The following is a 27,161-nucleotide window of genomic DNA, read 5'->3' as shown; positions in this document are numbered from 1 at the left end:
GAAACTTGTACACATCTATTGCATTTGGACCTTTTGGTATTCTGTTTAGAATGTTGGAAGCCCATTTATGGTTTACATACCCGAAACTTGTACACATCTATTGCATTTGGACCTTTTGGTATTCTGTTTAGAATGCTGGAAGCCCATTTATGGTTTACATGCCCGAAACTTGTACACATCTATTGCATTTGGACCTTTTGGTATTCTGTTTAGAATGTTGGAAGTCCATTTATGGTTTACATGCCCGAAACTTGTACACATCTTTTGCATTTGGACCTTTTTTTTCAGCTAGGCAAGAGTTGAAAATATGCTAGTTTTTGCTCATGATATGCCCGTCTACATTTTGCTGGTCAGATCAGTACCAGACAGCATTTCTAAAACAATTTGTAATGAGACTGCTCCCACATTCCTGGTTGGATTTAGAGATTAACCCAAGCTGAATTTTGTAGGGCAATGGTTTTTAGTAGGGTAACAAGTCTCACAAATGTTTTGATACCAATAATTAGATCTATAGTCTTCTATCCGACTCGTAGTGCACAGGGTGAAAAACAATTGCAGTTAACAAGCATTTGGTTAATGGGGCAGAACCAGTACGAGTCTGCCACCATAGCCTTAACTAGATATGTCACCAAAGGTGATTTTACGCCTAGACACCACCCATACAGGGAAAATAAAATGTCATGACCTTGACTTTGTGATCTTGCTTATGCAATGCATGTCCTCCTCAAGAGGTTAACAAACGGTGCTAATTCTATGAAAATCCTTCCAGTTGTTGAAAAGTGTGGACACAAATTTGAGCCAAGATTGCTCCATGCAAGTCAAAGTTATGGTCCAGACAAACATGCACATACACTGAACAGCCATTTTGACAATTATACCCGGGCTCAACGAAAAGTAATTATTGAACCTGTGCAATGCAAGTGAAGAAGTGTGCGAGGTTTCAATCCATTCCCAGAAGTGGTTACTGAGATACCAGCTTGCATACAAAAACTTTAAATCTGGATGCAGATGCACAGGCGAGTCCACTAGCTCTACCTAGTCTTCGAATAATCAAGCTAAAGAACCAGCTAATTTCATTAGCAGGTAGGAAATATTTTAGGACTATCACAGATTTGTTTCTTTAAACCTGGTAGTAGTTTTGTAAACAAGACTTGTTTCAACATGCAAGTGTGTGAGCGTTACCTGTTTGCTACCATAGTCTGAACTTCAATTCCTGCCTTTTTAAAGAATTTCTGTGGCAGACACAGACTGTAAAGCTATGATTAACCCATACTCCTTTTCTGTCCTTGGTTTCCTGACCAGACAAGGTTACTGTATAGGTCTCAGCCCTGTTACACTTGCACGAATACTACTACATGTATGAAACTTCTGCACAACTTATTCAAACGAAGACTTGTGGGTTTTCCAGGTTTATTTTCAAGTTTTATGTACAATAAATTATCGCTTTCCACCCACTCTTGGAGCCTTGGTCTGCATCGTTTTTGCAGCTTTCTGTTTAGGCTGGGCCTTCTGTAAAGTTGCCTGAAATAATACAATGTGTGTACAGCTAAATGATCTGTTGATAGTAACTTGATTCATATATTAGGGGCACATTCAATACAACTGCTTATTTGAGAAAACATGTCCGGCTGCTTTATTGTAAAACTTCAATATGGCTTACAAAATGAAGTTCTAGATTGTTTCATAGCTTTAGAATAAAGTCTAAAAACTGATGATTAGTTTTAATAAAAATGACTATGAAAATTGAAACATAACTCAAATGTGTTCTTCTAATCATAGTTGCTTTTCCTAAATTGGCCAGCTTGCTTCAATACTGAATGTTGACAAAGTGTTTTGCCAGTATTGCCTAACAACTATAAAAGACAACTAACTTCAACTGTAACACAACTTGTACAAAATCTAGCTGAAAAATAGGTATGCATGGATCTGTAACATTTAAAGGAGCTAGTTCCGATGACGAGGTGGCTGAATAAAAAGCCTGCTGTATAAAATTAAATGCTTTTGGGTGTTTATATCTTTATTCTTCAATACCCAACATCTGAACAAGTCTTGGAAGAATCAATCAAAATTCTCAGACCACCATGTTAAATATTCAATCTCGGTCCATTCAGGGCAGAAGCCATCAAATGTGCTCTTAACCTTTCTCGTTACAAACTGGAAAATACTAATATAGGAAACAGCAAATAGGTCATCACTGATAACTGGTTTATTCTTACCAGTCAACTATATACAAACTACCGTAAAAACTCGAATATATTAAGCATTTTTTTTTACGATTTTTTTCATTTTCTCAAAGCGGTGCGTAATATACACCAAGGTAGAACTTCAAACATTTTTTTCCCAGCTTGAAAACGCGAAAATATCGACGAAAATCGGACATTTTTGTGAACTGTCATGTGTTTACATTTTGGGCCGTGCTTTTTTAACCTCCTCTTGAAGAGCGTTTTATTGGGTGGGTCTAAAAAACAGAACCTCTGATGATATATGGTAAAGTTGGTTTTGTTTGTGAGTTTAAATTTTTGTATTCGTAAATTTAATTATCATACATATCCAGAGCACCGGATAATGTGTCAGTTTAATAAATAGGCAAAATATAAATTTTCGCGTTCCAGGTTGTAGGTGTTCGATCATTAAAATCATTATCTTTCAAGGATGCTCAAATAAATTGCAATTAAAACAGATTTTTATTTCTTTATTTCCAGCAAATTATTACTGATCAATACAGCAGCTCGTATATTGTTAAACAAACATGCTAATTAACCGCGATTTTCTCGTTTGATGTACCCATAATTAGAGGTAGACTAGATAATTAAGTAACAAAAGACTGGTCTGTTTTAGGACCTTAAGGTAGTTCTTGAGGATAATAAAATTTAGTTACCCTCTGTGCCTTCTTCTGTGCATCCTTGGCTCTTTGCTTTTCTTTAGCAGCTCTGAAAATAGAAATTAACTTACTTTTCTTGTTTGCACAACCAATAAAGTTAATTAATGAATATTCTGGGAACACAGTGATTTTTTTTACTCTTTTTGGTAACAGCCCATGCCTTTTAAATTGGGAATTCTTGGCGCGATAATCTTCAAAATTGGGAAAAATTAGCAAAACTTAATAAAGAAATCATTTTGAAACTTCTATTTTAAGGTAAATTTATTTCATTTAAATATGCATAGAGGTTGAACAGACAGGACAGACAGGTTATTTTCTGATGTCACAGGATCTGATGGCTCCGATAGCTTAGTGTCACCATGAGCTTCTGTTGATTTCTGTGGGGACTCAGATTTCTTGGACAGCTCATTTTGGTTTTTCTGACGTTTGATTTGAATTTGATTTCTCTTTAACCTTACCAAAAGATGTTCGAATGTCTGGAGTACCGATGACATGTTTAAGTTTTATTTTTTTATTATAATATTTGAAATTATGCGACACTTTCGATAATTTAGTTAATTTTCTAACAATTGTTTTTCCGACTCATTTTGGCGCATGAAAAAGCGTTTAGCGACCGTGATGAAAGTCATACTAAATGCCGTACTATGCCGTGACCCGTTTTATGTAAACAACGCGCTTCGAACCGGCAACAAAATTCTGCGAATAAACCATGATTAGAGTCGGAATTTTTATGATTATTTGCATCGATTTAGTTCAACTTTCACAAGAAATCAATCTAATTGGGAAAAATCATCTCGTTTTGGGGAATTTGTTGGTAATTTTGACCATTTTTGTCAGTTGGGAAGACGCCGAATTTCGGAGTCATATCTGCGCAAAAAAAAATCACTGGAACAGATAAAACTACTTTCCCCAAAGTTTGTAGGAGAGCCTTTATAAGTTTTCCTGTTTCTCAAAGTTTACGGTCCAACAGATTTTGACCCCAGATAGCCAAGTCTCAAACTTAGCTCAATAGGAAAGCGCATATCAACTGATCATGGTGTGGAGAGTTTGATACCTGCACAACAATTATGTTCTCTGCGTCATTAGAAAACAAGAGGGTCATGATGACCCTATATCGCTCACCTGTTAAAACTTGGCCTTGGAATCATCAAGATAAACATTCTTACGTTACATAAATATGGCCTCTAGAGTGTTAACAAGCTTTTCCTTTGATTTGAGCAGGTGAGTTTTTTTTACCCCACATGACCCAGTTTAGAACTTGTCCTAGGGATCATCAAGATATCCTGAACAAGTTTCATAAAGATAGGGTCATAAATGTGCCCTCTACAGTGTTAACAAGCTTTTCCTTTGATTTGAGTGGTGACCTAGTTTTTGACCATCATGACCCAGTTTCAAACCTGGCCTAGAAATCATCAAGATAAACATTCTTACCAAGTGTCATAAAGATAGGGTCATAAAAAATGGCCTCAAGAGTGTTAACAAGCTTTTACTTTGATTTGATCGGATGACCCAGTTTTTGAACTTTGCGTAAGAATCATCAAGATAAACATTCTGACCAAGTTTCACGAAGATAGGGTCATAAATGTGGCCTCTAGGGTGTATCCTTTGATTTGACCTGGTGACCTAGTTTTTGATCCCAGATGACCCAGTTTCTAACTTGGCCTAGAGATCATTAAGATAAACATTCTGAGCAAGTTTGTTTCAAATTAAAGCATAAATGAAACCTCTTTATGGCTGAAAGGGCCAAAATAGAAAATTTGGCCCCTTTCAGAGGCAGTAACTCTAGAACCCATGACGGAATCTAGCCAGTTTTCAAAAGGAACCAAGATCTTATTGTGACTTAAATTGTATGTAAGTGAAGTTAAAATCGAATGTAAAATGTCACTTCTATTGTGTTCACAAGCTAAAAATTAACAAATTTTGGCTCTTTTAGGTGTCAATCAGTTGCTGTAACTCCAGAACATATGACTGGACCTGATGGATTCATCATGGAATCAAAGATCTATTGTCGTTAAAGATATTTTGCAAGTTTGTATCAAATCAAACCACAAGTCTCTATATGGCTGCAAAAGCCAAAATAGAAAATTTTGGCCCTTTAACTTTAAGGGGCCCATGAAGAGATCTGGCCAGTTTGCGAAAAGAACCGAGATATTATGCCAATACAAGTTGTGTGCAAGTATGATTAAAATTGATTGCAAAATGTGGTCTCTATCGTGTTCACAATCCAAAGTGGCAAATTTTGGCCCTTTAAGGGGCCATAACTCTGGCACCTATGACTAGCAACCACAGCTGATAAAGAAATCAATGGCTTATCAGCTGGAATTCTGGTGATTTCTAGGGGTTAGTGTACTTTTTTCCCCATAAAATCTTTTTTTGTCATGCTACAAAAACATAAAAACTACCATTTAAAAGGTGATAAAATTATCTTTCTAACAGTATAAAACATTCATAAATCTGATTTACAGTCATTCCAGATGCCCCAGTAATTAGTTAATCTGGCCACTGTTTATTGACAGTTTGTTGTTAATTGCTTTATTACTCGCCGCGGGCAATATGTACTCCTTTCAAATGCAAACGCGGGTCGCGTAGTGCTTATTAATATTCATATGACTTGTATCAGAAGACAGCCGATTGGACGACCTACACGTAGGTGTGTCTTAAATTTGCATACGACCCCCCAAACCGGAGAAATCGTTCCATAAAGTTGACGTGAAAAATACGCCCAAATATACCATATTCGCTGAATTAACATTTATTTTTAATAAATACAAACCCTAACAATTAATTTGATACCAAAATTATGTTTCGGAACCTATTACAAGTATGCCGCATTTTCATTTTAAATTCAAACCCCGCTTCCATTTTTTTTCACTCGGCGGTCCGCCATGTTGGAAAATTGATCAATTAGGTCAATGCGGTAAATCGATCGATTCGGCTCGAAAATCATGTAAAAAGACCTATTTCCACCGGTTTTTATTTGGAAAATATGTATGTCTGTAAAAAATATTAATATTTGACTGAAACTACGAAGCAGAAGTAATATTTATTGAGAAAATTCAATGTCGAAACAACGCTGACGAACAGCTGACCGTAATTTCACTTTCGTTTTGAATTATTTTCTTATTTAAGGAAAAGAGTCACGATTTGCCCCCAGAAGTGAATGTTCCAAGAAATTGTTTTTATTTCCAATTAAAGTCTGTTAATAATTGTTATTACTTACGCAATTTCAATGCATAAAAGGACGATTTTTCATACGCGTTTCGTACTCAACCTGTTCGTACCTAACGGGTACGAAAAAATGAAAATATCAATTCAATAGTATTGTTCATACATAGCACGTGTCTAATGCTTATTATATATTATTTTTGTTTAGGAAATCATTTGAAAAGTATATGTATAATAATTTAAAATGTATAGTCATATACTGATACAGTTTACACTAGGTATTTCAGAATTACATCTGGAGTCATGACCGGTCTAAGCCATTTTGCCAGTCCGCTGAAATATCTGATACATTAAATTTCTTAATTAAAATGATAGATTTAGTTTTTATATGTTTTATTTTAGAATCCTAGTCCTATACATTATGTCTTGTATGTCTTATGAAAAAAACAGTGAGAATATGGTAACATACTTGAACTTGGACAGCGTTGGAGTCAAGATATAACAATTAGAAAAAAAAAAAATTGTAACCATGTCTCATTGTAAGTGAAATATAAAGGCAACTATACACCTTATGCCAAAACAGACACCAGAAATGTATTCTACAGGAAAAATACCATAAGTATGCCAAATTTCAGCTACTTACCATTTAAAATGAGTGGAACACCAAACATTAATGTAAACATAGGAGTTTTAACGGTCCGCGACTGCGAATCAGTTCCTTATTATTTATATAGAGGAAAAATTCCAGAAAAAATGACGTTTTAAGAAATTTCAAATCTTCATAACTTTTTTATTTTTTAAGATATTTCAAAAATTTAAAAAGTTCTTTGTTTGATTATTTAAGCAGAATATGAATATGTTATTAAAACACTGGTTAAGCTACTTTGAAAAATCAGCTGTGGTTGCTACTATGACGGGATCTGGCCAGATTTTGAAAGGACCCCAAGATAATATGCCAATACAAGTTGTGTGTAAGTTTGATTAAAATTTATTGCAAAAGGTGGTCTCTATTGTGTTCACAAGAAATTGTAAACTGACGGACAACAGACAAAATGCGATCACAAAAGCTCAACCTGTCACTACACGATAGGTGAGCTATAATAACTAACCAAGGTGGGACGCGGAAAGACGCTAATGCCGGGTCGAGTAGGATAGCTCTCCATATACAGGGTTTTCCCGTACGCAGGTTTTCTGCGTCCCTGACGCGCTTTTACTGCTTTGAACTCGCATTTTTAGCGCCAGTGCGTCACACTGGACCCGCAAGATCGGTCACGAAACTCCTTTGCACTGAAGCCTCCTTTGCGCAGATACCCATGTAAAATGCGCATTTTTTTTACCACCGGCACCATCCCCAAATCGTGGGTGCTCATTATACACAGGTATAAACGATTTTCCAACTTCAAAACAAGTTTGTTATCGATGTTCGCCATTTTGGTAAAGGGAAACTACTCTCCGCGCTAACTGTCACCGCTAAAATCTAAGATTGCCGTTACATTCCGTAAAAGATCGAATGTTGTTTTTTTTCATTAAACAAAATTAATTTCATATAAATTTAAGGTATTTTGATGAAAAAATATTAATAAATCACAGAAATTATAATACTAATTAAGGATCGAGTGTTATCTTTAACCGAGATAAAACTATGAACAACATAATTGACACGAGGTGACACGTTAATTGCCGGTAATTACTGGCTATTTGATCATAACAAAAAGACTTTAACACATTTTGTAATCGGTCTGAATTGAGAAGCTCATGCCATTTTGAAAGGTACCATTCCGAAATATTGAATCAACTGCTATCTAAATTAAAAAGATACAATTAAGTTCATTCGGTTTTAGGGTAAATTTTTATAGTAATAATGTCTATTTTCAAGATCAATAATTTGTGGACCCCCAAAAATTATTAGGGACCCTTAAATTAGCAGCCACGGGAGTCCATGGACTCCCAAATAAAAAACCCGAGGGAAAACCCTGCATATACTTCATACAGTCGAGCTAAAACCTGTAAACATTGAATGTACATGTACTTTCTATTCTCTATTGTTTGGACACTATCTCATGAGGACCTATTTGTTCATTCTGTTATGGTAATAAACTTGTGAAAAGTTGCTAACCTGGAAATATTTGCTGCTTTGTTTACATTTTCACTATTAGGGTTTCTCCAAAAACAGTCATTTGTAATTTAGCCTCAAGGTAAAATAACCATTTCCATTAAATGGATAACTATTATTACTATCATTCAACATGTTAACTATTCAACAACAGCCTGTTATAAATTGATCTACCTTATGGCTTGCTCTCTCTGAGCCTTTCTCACTTCAGGCTTCTGGTTACGCTTGGCCAGGATATCATTCAGGGTGGCACCAGTAATTGCCCTCTGGAACTTTGTTGTTCTACGTGTCCTCTTCTTGGAGATCTCCTCAGACTGACCCTTCTTGTACTTTCTTCGGTATAGAACTGTCCAGTTGATTTTACGAGGGTTTCTCTTCATCAAGTGTGACCTCTCGGATTTAGAACTGATAAACTGGAAAACCTGAGATAATCAAAGCAACATTTCATGGTTTAAATAAATTCTTATGAAGTAATAATCTTATGTTCATGATACAGGCATTTGGTGTGTACATGTCCAGTTAAAAGCATTTTATCAAACTGAGTTTCACCTTTTTCATTTTCTTTTATAAATAACACTATCTCTTTCAGTAAAGAATTCTGATGATTTCAGAATTTTGCAAATCATAAATTGTGCCGACGACATGTTAGCTAACCTCTCTTTCATTCAAAGGGTTTTAACACCTCACTCAAAAAGAGAGCATATACAAACTAGAGCTTCTTTTGAGACAAACGCATTTCTCCCACAACTGCCTAATCATCTCTTCTCCATTATGTATCCAAGTCAACCATGCACCAAGACCTGTAGTTCTTTAAATAAATGTCGGACTTCAATATTTTACGATTTTGACATTTCATATAGTCCGACGTTTTATCGAAGTTATGAATTTCCCGGAGCAGCTTTCCGCAAGAGTTTTTGCGGAAGGTTTTACAAGTTCACGGTAGAGGTTACTAAAAAGCGATAGCTAAATACCAACAACGGACAAAGAAACCTATTTTACACATCCACTGAACATACCGTCTTACTGAAAATATAGAAGATCAGTCTGCACTTTAAAAGTGAAATTTACATCCATTCACTTTCGCAACACAACACGAAACTGTCAAATCTTCTTTATTATAAAGAATGATTTTAGACGAAAAAATATTCTCACGGTCAGATTTGAAAAAAAATGTGGCCCGTTACTAACGTATTGTCTATTAGTATGTGTATGTTTATAATCAATGGGTGTAACCAGCATTTTTTTGGTTGTAATTTAATTAAAAGTTATTTAAAATTTATAAGTTATAAAGTCATATCAAAGCAGTTTAAAAGGCTAGTCCACATGCATTCGGCGGTACCCATGCGTTAAATAATGGCCGCAGATTTTTTACTAGTGCCGTAGTCTAAACGTATTTGTTTTCGTCTTAAAGCATGTATAATTGATTCTATATATTTATTCAGTGTTGTATTGTTCATGATATTTCATAAAATTATGCTACAAGAGTATGTGAAATACATTGGGGAAGTGATTGGTGGTGCAGTTTTAGTTACGGTAAACCAATGTATCACGTGTTCGAGAGTTCTACATTACACTTCAATAAAATAAGGTCGAAATTTGTGCTAAGCAATTGGCTGTCATTCGATTAAACTTGACACAGGGACATGTTGAAAGTCCAAATATTAAAAGGCGTCCTGTGCAAGTTTAATGTTATTGGACTACAAGACCTGTATCAGTGGCATCAGTATTTTCGGTAATTTAAGGGCCATAATTCTGAAGTGCAAGGGCCGATTTGGCTAATTATCAAACTTGGCCGAGGACTTAATGGCAAACACATTTTGTTCAAATTTGGTGAAGATCTGATGAGAAATGTTGGACTGAAAGAGTGCAGACAAGACTATTTTTGAAAGAACAGACACACACACATGGACACAGACTGGAGTAAATCAATATGTCTCGCACCACAGTGCTGTGGTAGACATAATAATGACCAGGCGCTAATTCTTTTATGGATTAGATAATGAAACCGAAATAAATGTAACGGATTGCCGAGAGAAATAAATAGAAATATTGTTAGTGTAAATGGCACTTTTCCATAAATTAATTAGCTCAAACATGCTCTCAGAATGCAAGATTATCGCCATGACCTTTTTATTACCTTTAAAACTTGCACGTAAATTCCCATCAGTGTACAAAACAAATAATTAATGAAAAATGGGTTTCTTTAAATCAGTGCTTAATTTACACAATGCTATGCTCGTCAAAGGTAGGTTTTTGAAGATAGCAGTCAAAATATAACGATCTTGTGTTCAGAACAGCCTTAAATTATGCAATTACTGTAACAGGATACCAACAGTCGACTCCATGCAGCTTGCATAAAATACTCTCAAATAACACCCTATCTCCTGTCGACTAGATTTTATAAATAAATCCTAGTTTTTATGAATTCTTCAGATTTGTTTACCCTTTAGGTAATAAATACTTAGATCTCACGATTCCGGTAGACGCTGATAAATGGACATTACTTTACGAATAGAAAATGTAATTACCCTTCCATCAGTCTTGACAACTTTCTTGCCATGACCAGGGTAGATTTTGAACCCGCTGAACGAACACAGTTCGATCCTGAAATAAAAAAATGACAAATAAAATGTATAAAATAAGGATTCAACTTAGAGTAATCAAGACAGATTTTGAATCAAACGAAGTCTAACACAGATGAATAGGGATTTAAGAGGCATTTCACAACAATAACATACTTCATCTTGAAACCGGAAATGGAAAAAGACTGAGGCAACGTCTAATAATATCTGAACAGAAAAATTAGAAACGTTATCGTAGTATAAATAAATCCATCCAATAGTGTTTCCAAAGCATTGGTCAAAAGCCACCAATAAAAAAAATACATGGACATTGCCGGGAATTACGCAAACGTTTACCTGGAAATAATATTAAATCTGAGTCCATTCTGACTTCTCAGTTATCTAAACAAACCCAATATGTTTCTTTTTTTAAAATTCAACCTTTCTTACTACGTTCACACAAAGAAGTATAAAATTTTATAGCTCTTTGGTTTACAGTATTACTTTTTTTAATACATTTTGATTTTATTTGCGACAGTTGATACATATTGAAAAATGTTTCATGAAATGGTATTCTCCACTCATGCTTATGATGTAAACAGGGGTCGGACCTACTTCAACCTTAACCAAAGTATACTACATGGTCAGAGACCACTAATTCAAAAAGTTTCGAGTTTATTGAGTAAGCTGGGCATTTTAATTAGAGGCACCAGTCATCGGTCACATAAACAATAATACAATGAACACACATTTCTGACAATAACTTGTGAAATGATACGTTGAAATACCCAATGAAATCCACAGAATAAATTGTTACCAAATGTTATATAGAAAGCACAGTCAAGAATGTAATATGACTACATACCATACATAAAGCGTAAGCCAATTAATTAAACAACATCATATTTTTTTGCAAAATATTGCAAGTTTTAACAATGTGTTTCTATAGATCTGTGCTATTTACTAGCATAGAAAAGTTAATAATAGAGTTAGGATGTATAGCACGTTCTTTAGCGATATATTTTCTTCTATCAGCATTAAAGAATTGACAATTAAATAAAGAATGAAATACATCTCCTGGTGAAATGAATTTGTATTACACAAGTTACATACTCTTAGTTCTCTTGGTATATTATAAAATCTAGGTAATTTGTGATTCATACATTTAAAATGAAACAATACTTTTGCCAAATGCGTAGGTAATATATCTATATACTTTTCAAACCTGAACTCATTCTTGTATATTCTGTAGTTCAAACATTTACTAAATTCTGTTACATCACTAAACCAGTTTTGAATGAACTGATCTTTAAGTCTATTTTTAACAATTTTTTTAAACAATATGGAGGTGAAGAGGTAAGATTACTAATCCAATAGTTTGATAAACCCAATGAATCTAATAACTTATGAACATTACTAATCCAAGTACAGGGAACTTACTTCATGAAACGGACTAAATATTACTAATTTAGTAAATTTTACATATGGAGTCCCTCTGTTGAACAACATTTGATCGCGTATTACGTTACTGAAATTTCTAACTTGAAAGTTCGTATAGATGATCAGCTGATTAACTCTTAATAAATCTTGATATTATTGAAGATAAAATAATTCGTACTTTATTTTCTAAAAACAAAGACAAATATCAAACAGGGAATGACACGTACCAAAATCGCAGCCTCCCCAAAACGAAACCTACAGCACGCAGATGTGCACACCACAAACACACACACATACACGTGCACACACACAAAGCCAACACACGAGGACAAAACGAACAAACAAAGAAACACACACACATACATGCGCACACACACAAAGCCTACTCAAGAGGACAACACGAACAAACAAAGGAACACAGTGGGGCACCGCCTTGGAACGGTCAGTGGCAAAAACACCACTGGGGAGCTTAAACTGGTTTATGGTGCGCACCTGTCATAAATAAAGAATGCCTTCAAATATTGACTTTGATCCCTGTCATGGTCAAATTGATGAATCTATGGAAGCCATTTGTGTCAGTTGGTACCATCTAGAAAATGCAGTTGCTAATGTGATAGAGAAACCAGAAAATGTAATTACCCTTCCATCAGTCTTGACAACTTTCTTGCCATAACCAGGATAGATTTTGAACCCCATGAATATCTTTTCTGGTTTCTCTGTCAACATTAGCATCTGCATTTTCTTGTAGAGATGAAAAATGCATGCATCATTACTTTTACATTGGATCAGTGATTTGAAAAGAAATTATTTAAAGATCAAACCATGAAATGCCATGGAAAAAGTGTGAAATATTCATGTACTGAAATTTGTCAATAATCATGCGATTTATTAAAATGAAGTTGAAACCCACAGAATTTTATGGGGTACAAAATGTTCAAAATGTTGAAAAAGCTACTGTGCTGGGAAGAGAACAAATCTGCTACCTACATATACATATGTTAAAGTATGAAAAAAAAAAATCTAAAAATTGTATCATAGCTCGGTGTTTTTTCTTAACAAATTTGGTGTAGGTAAATCGTATACACTGAGCGCAGGGTGCGGTAACTAAAAGTGTGCAGGTATAAATACCCGCACGCTAGTTACCGCACTGTTGGATAGGAAAGTATGCCAGCATGTATGGGCGTGTCTCTAACAGCAGACAGCGACGTGCATTTTATTGATTTTATGCGCTCGCATTGGTTTATTTTACCTGAGCTTTACACATTTGTAAAGCAAGGATTTTAAGTACTCACTGAACTGCTGTATATGGCAATGTGGAACATCTACTGAACTACCATATATGGATGGCCATGATAAACAGAAAGAACATTAAAGCTCTCGGGTAAACGATTTATACTCGGGGGCTGTGCCCCCTCGTACAAATCGTTTACCCTCAGCGCTTTCAATGCTCTTTCTATTACTATGAGAATTTTGAGAATTTCAAACAAAACAATTTCAGGAATGTTGGATGCATAACTGTGTTATCCTGAATGGCAGCTAACATAGAAGGATTACTTTTCATTTTCATTGATACAACAAGGGCAGGATTAGGATTGACACACGGTGTTCACTGTTCTTTTTCACTCTGTAAACAGGTTGGTGCCGCTGTGTAAAGTGGGTTAAATTTATGGTACGTCTCTACATATTGATAGTGCTGCTAATTCGAACGTAGTTATCCCCCGGCGATGAAATCGGGAGGGGGGTATTGAAATGGCGTTGTCCGTTCGTCAGTCCGTCCGCAGCCATTTCTCAGTAACTACTTGGTAGAATTTCATGAAACTTGAAATAAACATGAACCAACATACTGCGATGATGCCCGTCAAGGTTTTTTTTTGATTGGTCAATTTCCCTCAGAGTTATTGCCCTTGATTTAATAAAAAATGTCTGTCTGCAGCCATTTCTCAGTAACTAACAGGTAGAATTTCATCAAATTTGAAATAGACATGAGCCAAGATACTGCGCTGATGCCCGTCAAGTTTTTTTTTTGATAGGTCAATTTCCCTCAGAGTTATTGCCCTTGATTTAATAAAAAATGTCTGCCTGCAGCCATTTCTCAGTAACTAACAGGTAGAATTTCATCAAATTTGAAATAGACATGAGCCAAGATACTGCGCTGATGCCCGTCAAGTTTTTTTTTTGATAGGTCAATTTCCCTCAGAGTTATTGCCCTTGATTTAATGAAAAATGTCCGTCTGCAGCCATTTCTCCGTAACTAGCAGGTAGAATTTCATCAAACTTGAATTAGATATGAACCAAGATACTGCCACGACACCCTTCAAGTTTTTTTTCGATTGGTCAATTTTCCATTTAGTTATTGCCCTTCAATTGTTTAAAAATCCACAGATCTGTACATAACAAACCAACCAATTGGAAGAATTTCATTAAACTTCTTCCATTCTTTTCCATGCACATTTATTATAAACATGTGATGTTGTGTACCTACACCTGGTCACCACCTTACATTGGTCACCCCCCTCCCTCTCACCCCCACCCCCATTTTTTTTTTTTTTTTTTTTTTTTTTCATTTTTCGTTTTCTACCAATATTTATAATCAACATGTAAACTGTTGTATCCTCACCCCCCCCCCCCCCCCCACCCACACAAACCATTCATTTTCTTTTAATTTGATTTGACTAATGAAATTATTTGCTTCTTGGTAACATTCTTAACTTTTTGCAGGATATATTTTTTTGCCGTTCCTCAACTCTGACCCTTTCGGCGGGGGATTCCAATTCATCGAATTTGCTTGTTTAATTTATTCTGCACGAATGCAGAAGCTTTCCCTTTAAATTGTCATCTCAAGCTGGTTGATATGATTTTCGGAGCGAGGCGATCAGACTTATGCCGGTACTAGTGGGAATGGGCAGTGTTGCATTTTCCATTAATTATTGCTCATGAACAGACTATCAAACCATGGCTGCAATTTTCACTGTTTGCCTTGTTTTGGAGTTGGAATTGAACGCAGCAGACTTGGCTCTTGGTGTATGGAGGGACTAGAACAGATATTCTTTTGATGAAGGACGTTATGAAGTTCCTTTTTTGAAATGTTATAAATATGCCTTTTCCAGGAGAGTTCGTTTAGTAATGTAACATCGAGGTAATTTATGTTGTTTGTAGTTTTCAGTTTCATGCCGTGAATAATTTTGGGGTTTGGGACAGGGTGTCTCTTTGTGGTGTTGTGTATAACTTCAAGATATGTATCTATGTGTCCACAAAAAATAAAATTCGTTAGCTTGCAAATACTATTTTAGTGCATGTTTGTGACTTTTCAAAAATTGGCGTAAAATTTGGACATTAATATGGTATCATATTTTGATTTTGTTGAAATTTTGAAATGTTGTAAATCTTTGTTCCGAGTGTACGCCAAATTAAAAAATAACAACATACACTTGGTATTATTTAAGATTCTGTAATACGAAATCTTGGTCAGTATATTTCGTAAAGTTAAAAAAACTTCTACCAAAAGAGGTTTATGTCGTGTTATTGGTACTGCTTAGTTTCTCAGCATGACCGTTTCGGCCTGGGTGGTGCCAATACTCCAGGTTTCATTAGCCTTGGGTATTGTATAATCACCCCTTGGATATGGTGCCTGCTTTTTAATTTTGACTTTTGACAGTTCCTGTGATATGCAGGCTCCATAACCTCAGATCCCCCTACTAAATTCCAGTTTGTTTAGTTCTGCCCGTTGTTTTCTCGTTTGGGGCAAACCCAATATTTTACCTGGGGACCATACGTTGTTTTTCATGGAATTACACGCCACATCCAGGAAAACTGGTTAGGTTAACTGCCCGCCGTTACATGACTGAAATACTGTTGAAAAACGGCGTTAAACCCAAAACAAACAAACAAACACGCCACAACACGTGTATCATTGAAGGTTCCATGTGCACCGCCGTATGATTACATCTGCGGATGTCTCTAAATTGCTTTTTGTACTTTTAGCATGTGTAAATGTTGAGTTCTGCTCAACCCGGGGCTAGAGGGCGTGGACGGTAGCATGCATTTCCACTATCGTCCATGAACAGGCTCAGTCAAACCGAGCCTGCAACATTTTCGTTTTTGTCGTGCTGAGCGATCTGTGGAGTTTCCACTTTTTCTATTTTAATATGACCCGATTGTTACAAACATACTTCGTGTTTGGTGTTCAATACTTAAACTGTTGGACGTTACGCCTATCTGACAGAACAGGTAGAAGATTCCATGATTTTCCATTGTTAAAGCTTACTGGGACTGGGCTGTTCTGCAAAGGCATTGAGTACGTTCATATATTTGCAAGAACATTTTTTTTGTTTTACGTGTGGCGCATTTTGTCGCCAGTGCATTATTAAAGACTCTCCTAGAGGTGATTACATTTATTAACACTGCCTGTGAAATTGGAATTAGGTGAACATCATTAGTGAGGTAAGTTTGAACTCCCAAGTAGTTATTTGGCTCCTGGGCGTTCCCAGACGCCGCCACATTGTGTCCCTATATTTGTACATTTCGTCATCGTTGTCTCTGTGTTTTACTTTTTCTTTGAGCATTTTGTATATGTTAATCATTGCTCACATCGCTTGCCCGATTTCCTTTTATTGTCACTAACATGTTTTATGGTTTGACGCACTCCCCATTAAAGGTAGATCAATATCTATCTATCTTTCGTTACTGTCTAACTCTTTACAGGGACATAGGCACTTTCGCGTGCGTCAAGCCACAAAGATTGTTAGTAGAAAATAAAAGAAATTCGGGCCAAAATAAAAGGGGAAGGAAAATTTGTTAGGGATTTAAAAAATAAAAACAGGGATGAAGAGCAAGGTTATGGAGAAGTATGTTCAATGTTGCAAACAGCGGCATTGAACTGCTCAAGGGTTGGAAGAAAGGGAATGTCAGGTAGAAGATAATTCCATAGGACTATAGTCCTGGGGGAAAAGGAGTATTTGTAGTAGTCAGTGGTTGCAGAGATTAACCTGTAAGACAGCGGGTGAATCTTCCATGGGGATTGCAGCCAGCTTATTTGAGATTTTATACATAAGAGAGAGTCGGGAGTCAATGTGCCGGAGATCTAGCCTGCGCCATTTTAGACTTATAACATTTAGTGACACTGGAGGTGAGGCCAAAGTTGGACATAGCCCAACGCACTGCCCGTCTTTGGACCGCTTTTATTTGGTTTATTTGGGTTTGTGTGTATGGAGACCAGACTTCGGAGCTATATTCCAGCTGTGGTCTGACGAGGGTTTGATATGCCATAGACTTAAGGGGTTTGGAGTTCACCTTTATTTTCCTTCGGAGGAAGCCTAGAATTTGATTTGCCTTTTTGGCTGACCTATTTATGTGGGCGTCCCACTAGAGATCGTTTGAGATATCCACGCCAAGGTATTTTGCTGAGGTAACATATTCTAGTAGTGTATTATGCAGGTAGTATTGTGAGGGAATAATAATAAGGATGTTTTCTTCTTACGTTTTTACAGTTAAAAGAAGTGACATTTACACAGTTTTTGCTCGAAGTATCGCCTCCTTCTATTTTAGGTCCATATATGGGTCTGCTTCACATAGAAAATGCTACTTCTGGTTTACAGTCTCACTTAGTATTTGAGGTTCGATATTTTGCAGTCGCTGGTTTGACTTACCACTTTGTATATGTGGTTTAGGTCTATTGGTATGCAATGTCGCTCTTTGCTGATTTGCAGTGTTTGCTTTCGGAGTTTTTAACATTCTCGTACTTTGCTAGGATTTATTATGGTTTCTACCCGATTGACTGTTTGGGTTGATTTCCTATATCTGATGGGGGGGGTGGATCCTTTCAGAAATGTATCTAAGTTACCTTTCGGCATCGCTACTTAACCTCCAGACATATCAAACTGTTGTGCCGGCAAACCGCATTGTATCTCCCGTCTTCCCACTACTTCCTTTACATTCTGGGCAGAGACACTGTCATGCTTTTACTGGGGTTGACTGTGAGGTACACTTTTATCGATATTGCTAGAATAGTTCACTAATACAGTGGTAATATCATTAGTTTTGTCATTACTACTAATTTCTGGTTCTTCTTTATTTCTCTCTGTGTCTAAGAATTATTCCAGATTTTCAAATTGCTTTTCAACTTGACTTACAACAAGATCTGTCACTCTTGAGTGAATCCTTACTCATAATACTTCCATTACTTCTATAACTTTAATTACTTTTTTCACTTGTTTGCTTAGCAGGTCCAAGTGACTCTGTTTTCATTTTACTTTCAAGTGAATATACTTTACTTATCAGTGTCTTAACAGTTCTGTCTAGCTCCTCATTCCTAGCTTCAAGCTTTTTAATATAAGATTCAAGTTTAGGCTTTTGCTGATTCAATTCCTCAATTTCGTTTTGCTTAATCTTTAAATCAGATTCTAGTTTCCTTATCTTTTGTTCTCTCTGTTTTACATTTATATTTTCATTACTTTCGTTACTTGTTTGAAATTTTATTCAATGTTATTATTTTTAAAGATTATTTTTAAAGTTTAATGAATAAATGTTTCTACATCTATGTTTCTATGTTAAGAATGTAACCAAAGACATATAGAATGTAACCAAAGTAACCAAAGGGATATAGGTGGGTACAAATGTAGATGGCTGCAATTGATGTTTACCAATGTTCAGTCACAATATGTAACCAAAAACATATAGAATGTAACCAAAGTAACCAAGGGGATATAGGTGGTTACAAATGTATACCTTTGCGCAGAGGTGCACTTTTTGGGCCATATATGTTTTATTTCGCGATCAATTTCTACTTCCTCCCTCAGTATTTTGCTAGACTCACTTTCATTTGTTTTATATGTAATTGCAGGGACTATCAGAGTTGTATGAGGTTTACACAATTTACATCTATAATCTTTGCTGGAGTTACCTTCAATTTCAGTTATTTCCTCATTACATAACTTGAGGCACGTCAACTCATCTTCGCGGATATGTTATTGTTTTATCCTATTTTAATTTTCAACCAATCAAATTTTTGGTTACAAAAGCAATTCCCAAGCGGGAACATGGCGGACAAAGGTTTGTTTTGAACAAGAATGAACATGTTTTTATTGTTTATAATCAGTTTATGAACAATTGACCTAATTCTATACCATCTAGGAATTTAATCCGTTAATATTCTTACAGGAGAATTATATTGCATGCTGTAATTAATAGCGAAAAGCCATACAGAATGGAAAAATTGATGGGTTGCTAATGTAAACTTTTCCTGTTGCAGTTAAGCCTGTGTTTAAAATTAATAAAGATGTTAATGATGCTAAATGCGACATTGTCACTACAAACCGAATGGTCCCTTAAAATGGCAAGATTGTATAATATTTGACAGTCCTAGGAATAGGAAAATCTTACTGACACCACTCGTTAAACAAAAAGAAGTATAAAATAAACAGAATGGAAACTGGCTGTAATCTCGCGTGATCTCGTGTCAGAGCGTGAATCGGCGTTATCTTAGTAAAAACAAACATCGGCGAGCATGGAGTTACAGTTTGTACCTTTAAAACTACATTTAAAATACATGTTAGCTTCTAAAAGTTAAAACAACATAAGATTAATGTGAAATAGTCTTAAGACACAAAGTACACGTTTCTTGCCATTGAAAGAAGCGTGGTCATATGGTGATAATTGATTTACCGATGAATAATTACTTTCCCATACAAAATGGCGTGTGGAGAAAGCGACACTTCCGGTAAACGAGATCTCATTCAGTTATCACGGGATGTTGGGGAGATTTGCTCTATATGCCTTTCAAGTTGCCGATCTATTTATTTTTATAGCTCTTTGGTTAAACCAAAGAAGTATAAAATGCACAGAATAGCAACAGGAGATAATCTCGCGTAAGATCGTGTCAAGGCGTTATCTTACTGAAGCGTTTGCTGACTTGATCACTTGTGATCAAATCAACAGACACTTATCACTGGTGATACGGCCAGCACGTAATAAACCGAATCGGGTCCAATTTTCAAACATCAACTGTTAATTTCTCAGACATCCAATCATAAATTAATTCCTTCCTCATGCAGAAATTACTAATAATATTAAAAAAACACCATTATCATTATAAACAAACGATCTGATAAAATGTTTTTCACAACACAAATTTTTATCTTTCTGCTGTCTGTTTCATACACACCGGTAAAACGAAATATCATTCAGTTCCTAGTCCAACTAATTTGACTTGATCCTAGGAAATATTGAGATAATTTTTTAATATGGGTAATATCCCCACTCGCGTCAAACACTCGAAAGACCAAAATAGTTGAAGCAACTACCAGGGCTCCAGATAAGGTGCATATAAGCATAAATTACGCATTGAAATAATGCATATACGCATGTCTGTTAATTTTTAAGGGTAAAAAAACATATGAAATAACAAAAACCCACGCAATGACTTTTTACTAGCATTAACAAAATCTGAATCGTCTGGATACTTTATATAACAGAGCATTGTCAGCATTGAACATACACATGTATTGAATGGTAATCTATAACCCCAGGTTAAACTATATATACACTCAATACGTGTGTAAATCAAATAATTTGGAATTAATATTGATGGTATGGTGGTGTATTTAAAGCGGTGTCGATTTAAAATACAAACTTCCGGTGCGGAATAAACAACAAAAATGTCTCTTTCTAAGAATGTAAAAAGTGAACAAATGCTCTATGCATTCTTTAAACCAACAAAAATGATCCCCAAAACATAGTTAAAGGTATGTTGAATATTCTATTGGAGTCGGTAGTGAGTGTGAAGTCAAAGCAAGCCAAGGGATAAAAGAAGCAAATTCTTGAATGCTGAATGAAAACAGAACTGCAAACAAATTCATGGGTGTTACACCCAGTAAATATATTATAAAACTGATTCCTGTATTTTTTACATTTACAAATTTTCAGGAGTAAAATCACTCCTAGTCAATTTCAGATTTTACCATTTTACTCATTCACAAACATTATGGCGAGTAAATACTCATAGGCCAAAAAAATTATCTGGAGCCCTGAACTACCGATGAAATTTTCATTGCTGCCAACGCTTTACATGGTATAGGTTTAAATGCCGATTATTTCACGAATTGCCATAAATTCAAATAAAACTTACATGTATCGAAAGGGTATTCAATTCCTCATTGATTTATGTAGAAATTATCAAATAATATCCAAAATTACGAATTTTCTGGTGATTTAAACCTATGTATGTACTGTGTACACGATTAACATTTACCGTGTACAGTACGCCAATATGCGCAAGCCATAAAACCAATAACTACACGAACGTGTACTGTGATTTATCCTCCATTGTTTTGGTCCTTCAATGTTTTGACGTTTAGATCTTGTCACAAATATAAAACAATCTGAATGTCGAATTATTTTGACTAATTCAGTTCCCATGTGATGTTGGCGAGATTTGCTCTGTATGCCTTTTAAGTTGCCGATCTATTTATTTTATAGCTCTTCGGTAAAACTAAGTCTGCTGTTATTTTATGTAAAAAGTCTTCCCATACTTAGACTCATTGTTGTTATATTTTATGGTGCTTTAAGAATATATGGAGTTCATTCAGCTTAACTATTAAGGAACTCTGCAAAGTTTGTGTTATGGATGTGAGAGGTGTTGCACTTATTATAAGATATTTATATATAATCTATCTAAAGTCTACAAGATATCTTAACAGGTACAACATAAGCTCATGTGAGCTTTTAAATTCATTGAACACACTGAATCAAAGTTTCAAACCAAGTTCAAAGACATTTGGGATGTGGAGCACTTGCCCTGAGCCCAAACTACTATGCACCTGCATAACCTTGTACATCCACACACAGATACTAATCACACAACAGAGGTAAAACTTACCTCAAGTTACCTGAGCTAGCTTTTTTTGACAAGATAAACATGCTTGCCAGAATTGTTTTTTTTTAATTCCACCTTGAAATTCATCTTGTGTTTTACACTAGTTGCATTTTTCCTATATATTTCTGGTGTCCTTCTGACGCATTTACAAAATCTTTCAACTACATAACTATTCAATACACAGTGAACATTTGGACTAGCTATTGTTTTTGGTGTCAGTAGGGCAAAATTCAAGGTGACAGTGATCTTAAGACTGTAAACAGTGTACCCTCAATACTTAGAAAATTGCCTTGGCCGACAGTTGTAAACTTTATGTAAAACATGATTGCCTGTGATCAGTACATGATCACTGTTGTTTTTGGGATCAGTAGGTCAAAAGTCAAGGTCACAATGACTTGAGACTGAAAACAGTTTTCACTCAACTAAAGAACGCTTTGGCCTACATTTGTCAAACTTCATTTGATATTTGCCTGTGGTCAGTAGATGGCCACAGTTTTTGGTTGGAGTCAAATGTCAAGGTTGTAGTGACCTGAACTGAAAATGATTTCAGCTCAGTAATTAAAGAAAGCTTTGGCTCTTAACCTTCTAAGGATAAGATGTGTATTAGCATAAATTAATACTCATTGAAATAATGCATATACACATGTCTGATAATTTTTAAGCATGCACATAATGACTTTTTACCAGTGTAAACAAAAACTGAATTGTCTTGATGCTTTATGCAACAGAACAAATGTGTGAGCATGCACCTAGCAGCCTCATGAATATTCACATTGTTGAGGCATTTCCGTTTACATATAGGTGCGGTACTGTAGTGTATTTTAAAGCAGTGTCGGTTAAAATGATCAACCTCCAGTGTAGAGAAAAAACAAAATGTCACTTTCAAAGAATTTAAAAAATGAAAGTGAGAAAACCCATGCGGTTTGGATAAAGTTCTATCCGTGGATCATTATCGATTCCGGAGATCCCTTTCATATGCAAAGCAAGACTATAAGCCAAGGGAAACAAAAATGCAAAAACTTGACTGCTGAATTGCAAATTAACTGCAAGCAAATATATACATGCAATAAATATGTTATAAAACTGATTTCTAGGTTTTTCTCATTAACAGAAATTTACAGGAGTAAAATTACTCCAAGTCCATTTCAGATTTTACCATTTTACTCATTCTCAAGAAATAAAGAGTAAATACTCATTGGCCTAAAAATTATCTGGAGTCATGGTATAATTGCCTGTATTCAGTAGATGGCCCCAGATTTTCTTTTAGTTTAATTGTCAAAGGTCAAGGTCACAGCGTATGCCTCAGACAGGCCATCATGGAGGTATATTTGTTTACAAACAACTATTTTTTTGTTTGGCCTTAAAACTACACATCTGATTTCCACAGAACTGCTTTCATATTTGTGATAAAGTATTTTGGGTATAGGCAGATTTTGTGCATAGATAGTAGAAGGGAAAACAAGAATATTTCCTTCAAATGTCACTTATCAGATTGCAGTTTTGTCAAATATTTTGCAACCCTGTTTTAAAATGGATGTTTTTAGTAGAAAAAGATAGATTTAGGGTATAAAAATGCATACAGTTTAGAACATTATTAACCCAAATACTATTCAGAAGAAACATGAAAATATTGATACTTTAAGTCTTTACATCAAATAGAAAAAATGCACTTGATAATAATGCATCAACAAAAAAAAGTACCTACCTACCTACATACCAACCCTGTCATAAAAAACACAATTTTTCTGCCATGCTTACTATGTATAAGGTTAAGAGAAGGCTCGGCCAGAGCATCCAATGTCCTTATTGACTGGAAATGTATTATACAATCATTGCCTTTAAGTGAGGTCTATATGAGGATTATTGACCTAGGAAAAATGATATTGACCAAGGGTGCAGCCAAAGGTCAGATATCTCTCTTCCTGGTTTGATAAATCCTCATACCGAACCATATAGGCTAAAACAGTACCGGTATGTCTGACGTTAAAATATATAAACATTTAAAAATTGTGCTTGCTTAGAAGTCAAAAGCTGGATTTTATTGTTATGGAAGTAGATAAATCTGTGAACGGTAAGTATTTTTGTTGTGCCGTTTGTCTCCCTTTATTATTTTATTTTATAACTCTATGAAAACTATTATGTTGAGAATTATTTTTTAGCTCATCTGATTTTTTGAAAAAAAATGATGAGTTATTGTCATCACTTGAGCGGTTGTCGGCGTCGGCGTCTGCGTCGGCGTTGCCTGGTTAAGTTTTATGTTTAGGTCAGCTTTTCTCCTAAACTATCAAAGCTATTGCTTTGAAACTTGGAATACTTGTTCACCATCATAAACTGACCCTGTATAGCAAGAAACATAACTCCATCTTACTTTTTGCAAGATTTATGGCCCCTTTTGTACTTAGAAAATATCGGATTTCTTGGTTAAGTTTTATGTTTAGGTCAACTTTTCTCCTAAACTATCAAAGCTATTGCTTTGAAACTTGGAATACTTGTTTACCATCATAAGCAGACCCTGTACATCAAGAAACATAACTCCATCTTGCTTTTTGCAAGAATTATTGCCCCTTTTGGACTTAGAAAATCAGTTTTCTTGGTTAAGTTTTATGTTTAGGTCAGCTTTTATCCTAAACTATCAAAGCTATTGCTTTAAAACTTGCAACACTTGTTCACCATCATAAGCTGACCCTGTACAGCAAGAAACATAACTCCATCCTGCTTTTTGCAAGATTTATGGCCCCTTTTGGACTTAGAAAATATCAGATTTCTTGGTTAAGTTTTATGTTTAGGTGAACTTTTTCTCTTAAACTATCAAAGCTATTGCTTTGAAACTTGCAACACTTGTTCACCATCATAAGCTGACCCTGTACAGCAAGCAACATAACTCCATCCTGCTTTTTGCAATAATTATTGCCCCTTTTGGACTTAGAAAATCATTTTCTTGGTTGAGTATTATGTTTAAGTATACTTTTCTCTTAAACTATCAAAGCTATTGCTTTAAAACTTGCAACAGTTTTTCACCATCATAAGTGGACACTGTACATCAAGAAACATAACTCTATCCTGCTTTTTGCAAGAATGATGGCCCTTTTTAGACTTAGAAAATCATGGGTAGGACAATATTTCTATTATACAAAAAAAATCAGATGAGCGTCAGCACCCGCAAGGCGGTGCTCTTGTTTAAAATAAATGTTGGGATGCATTGATTTAGACATCAGAGGAATATGAATAGGAAAAGAATTCTTGATTCATAAACAATTAGGGTACTACCTGGGTATGGGGCCAGAGCCTTTACAATTGAGAAACAACTGAAATTAGAATATTTTTCTTCGTTAGAGATTAGCGAATTTAATGAACTATTATCAGCTAGTGTTAGCTTTAAGCTAGTTTTATCAGAAGTTGTGTTTTTATGCCCCCGAAGGGAGGCATATAGTTTTTGAACCGTCTGTCAGTCTGTCCGCAATTTTCGTGTCCGGTCCATATCTTTGTCATCGATGGATGGATTTTCAAATAACTTGGCATGAATGTGTACCACAGTAAGACGACGTGTCGCACGCAAAACCCAGGTCCGTAGCTCAAAGGTCAAGGTCACACTTAGACATTAAAGGTCATTTTTCATGATAGTGCGTTCGTGTCCGGTCCATAGGATGGATTTTCAAATAACTTGGCATGAATGTGTACTACAGTAAGAAGACATGTCGCGCGCAAGACCCAGGTCCGTAGCTGAAAGGTCAAGGTCACACTTAGACGTTAAAGGTCATAGTTCATGATAGTGCATTGATGGGCGTGTCCGGTCCATATCTTTGTCATTCATGCATGGATTTTAAAATTATTGGGCATGAATGTGTACCACAGTAAGACAACATGTCGTGCGCAAGACCCAGGTCCGTAGGTCAAAGGTCCTAAACTCTAACATCGGCCATAACTATTCATTCAAAGTGCCACCGGGGGCATGTGTCATCCTATGGAGACAGCTCTTGTTTTCATCAAGTTTTCGGAACTGGGAGAAAACATACTGCAGTGTAAGTGGTGACTTGATTTCTGCTATGTTTGCAGATTATCATTGTAGTGCAGAAAATAATTCTGCAGAAATAATATCTTGTTTAAATATTCGATTGATGCATTCATATTGGTACAGTATGATATATTATCTGTCAGAAAATGGATATGATAGAGTTCAGAACTGACTAGGAGACAAGCAGCAGTTTGCTGTTGTGTTTGCTGACAGCCTAAAACACAGGAAAGATTTCATTTTTCCAATTAACAGAACAAAAGTATGGTCATACATAAATTTTATTTCAAAGATCACTATCTAATTCTGTAATACTTATAAATATGCCAAATTCTAGTTAATTATGTCCCACATTTATGTGGGAGGCATATAGTTTTGCTGCTGCCCATACGTCCATCCGTACATCATTCGGTATGTCCTGAAATCTTGTGTGTCACACTCCTCCCACACTACTAGCTTGATTTGCTTTAAACTTTCACAGGTGAACAAGCTTGGTGTGTAGATGACCATAAAGGAAGGAACTTTTGCTGTGAATATTTTTACCACAGTTATGACCCTTTGATAGTTTTGCTATGTAGAATATAGAGAAAAATTTTGTGTGTCCAACTCCATCTACACTATTAGTCTGATTTTCTTCAAACTCTTAAATTTTCGATCAAGTGCTATGGTTTAGGAATACTTACAAAAGTTGTTCTAAATCATCACCGATATCATGTGACACAAGTTTCTTAACTTTGGCTTCTGATTTTTGTCGGGCCCGCATACGGATTCGAAGACATAGTTGTCCAAATGGCTGTTCTGTGTATGTGTGTGCGTCCGTCCGGATTTGTTTGTCCGGACCATAACTTTGACATGCATGGAGCAATCTTGTTTATATTTGGCATGAATGTTTAACTCAATGAGACTGACTCTATCTCAAAGGTCAAGGTCACAGTTATGGGTAAAAGGGCAGGCTCAACATGTTGCCCGTGGGCATCTAGTCATGAATTGCCCCCCAATTTTAATTAGCATTTTAGATAAAAGTTTTAATACACTTCCATTATGTCTCTTATTATTTATTGGATTAGATCCAAACTTGTATCACCCACATAATTATGCCCACCTCCTCACCCCTCTAATAAGAT

The 27,161-nt window shown here is 35.6% G+C and overlaps 2 protein-coding genes across 10 annotated transcripts in view; one reads left to right on the top strand and one right to left on the bottom strand.

Moving 5' to 3' along the window:
* Positions 1 to 1,393: 1,393 nt before the first annotated feature.
* Positions 1,394 to 18,977, bottom strand: LOC123551936 (60S ribosomal protein L24-like). The gene is made up of 6 exons (XM_053542238.1): positions 18,972 to 18,977; positions 18,358 to 18,583; positions 10,688 to 10,809; positions 8,334 to 8,581; positions 2,879 to 2,930; positions 1,394 to 1,521 (listed from the first exon to the last, which is right to left on the bottom strand). Exons 1-6 carry the CDS (start codon positions 18,975 to 18,977, stop codon positions 1,438 to 1,440), a joined length of 738 nt encoding a protein of 245 aa, XP_053398213.1. The 3' UTR covers positions 1,394 to 1,437.
* A 182-nt stretch (positions 18,978 to 19,159) lies between these two features.
* LOC123551935 (uncharacterized) overlaps positions 19,160 to 27,161 on the top strand; it is a 98,882-nt gene continuing 90,880 nt past the window's right edge. For 3 of the 9 annotated variants that reach the window (XM_053541493.1, XM_053541495.1, XM_053541492.1), the window contains exon 1: positions 19,164 to 19,207. In XM_053541493.1, the coding sequence (XP_053397468.1) occupies positions 19,195 to 19,207 (13 nt within the window). In that variant the 5' untranslated portion in view covers positions 19,164 to 19,194. Of the gene's footprint in view, positions 19,208 to 23,976; positions 24,100 to 27,161 lie in introns of those variants that run through there. The other 6 variants (XM_053541499.1, XM_053541498.1, XM_053541490.1 and 3 more) reach the window with 4 other exon arrangements.

The sequence above is a fragment of the Mercenaria mercenaria genome, chromosome 4 (genome assembly GCF_021730395.1).
Source record: "Mercenaria mercenaria strain notata chromosome 4, MADL_Memer_1, whole genome shotgun sequence".
In the NCBI taxonomy this organism is placed as follows: Eukaryota; Metazoa; Mollusca; class Bivalvia; order Venerida; family Veneridae; genus Mercenaria; species Mercenaria mercenaria.
Note: the sequence above shows the minus strand (reverse complement) of the source record. Positions and strands in the feature narration are given on the sequence as shown.

Bases quoted from the DNA above. Each gene is read 5' to 3' on its own strand.
- LOC123551936 (XM_053542238.1), bottom strand. The intron at 2,931-8,333 runs GTAGATCAATTT...TTCTATTTTCAG, and splicing joins CAGAGAGAGCAAGCCATAAG to AGCTGCTAAAGAAAAGCAAA. The intron at 1,522-2,878 runs GTAACTAAATTT...GTATTATTTCAG, and splicing joins CACAGAAGAAGGCACAGAGG to GCAACTTTACAGAAGGCCCA.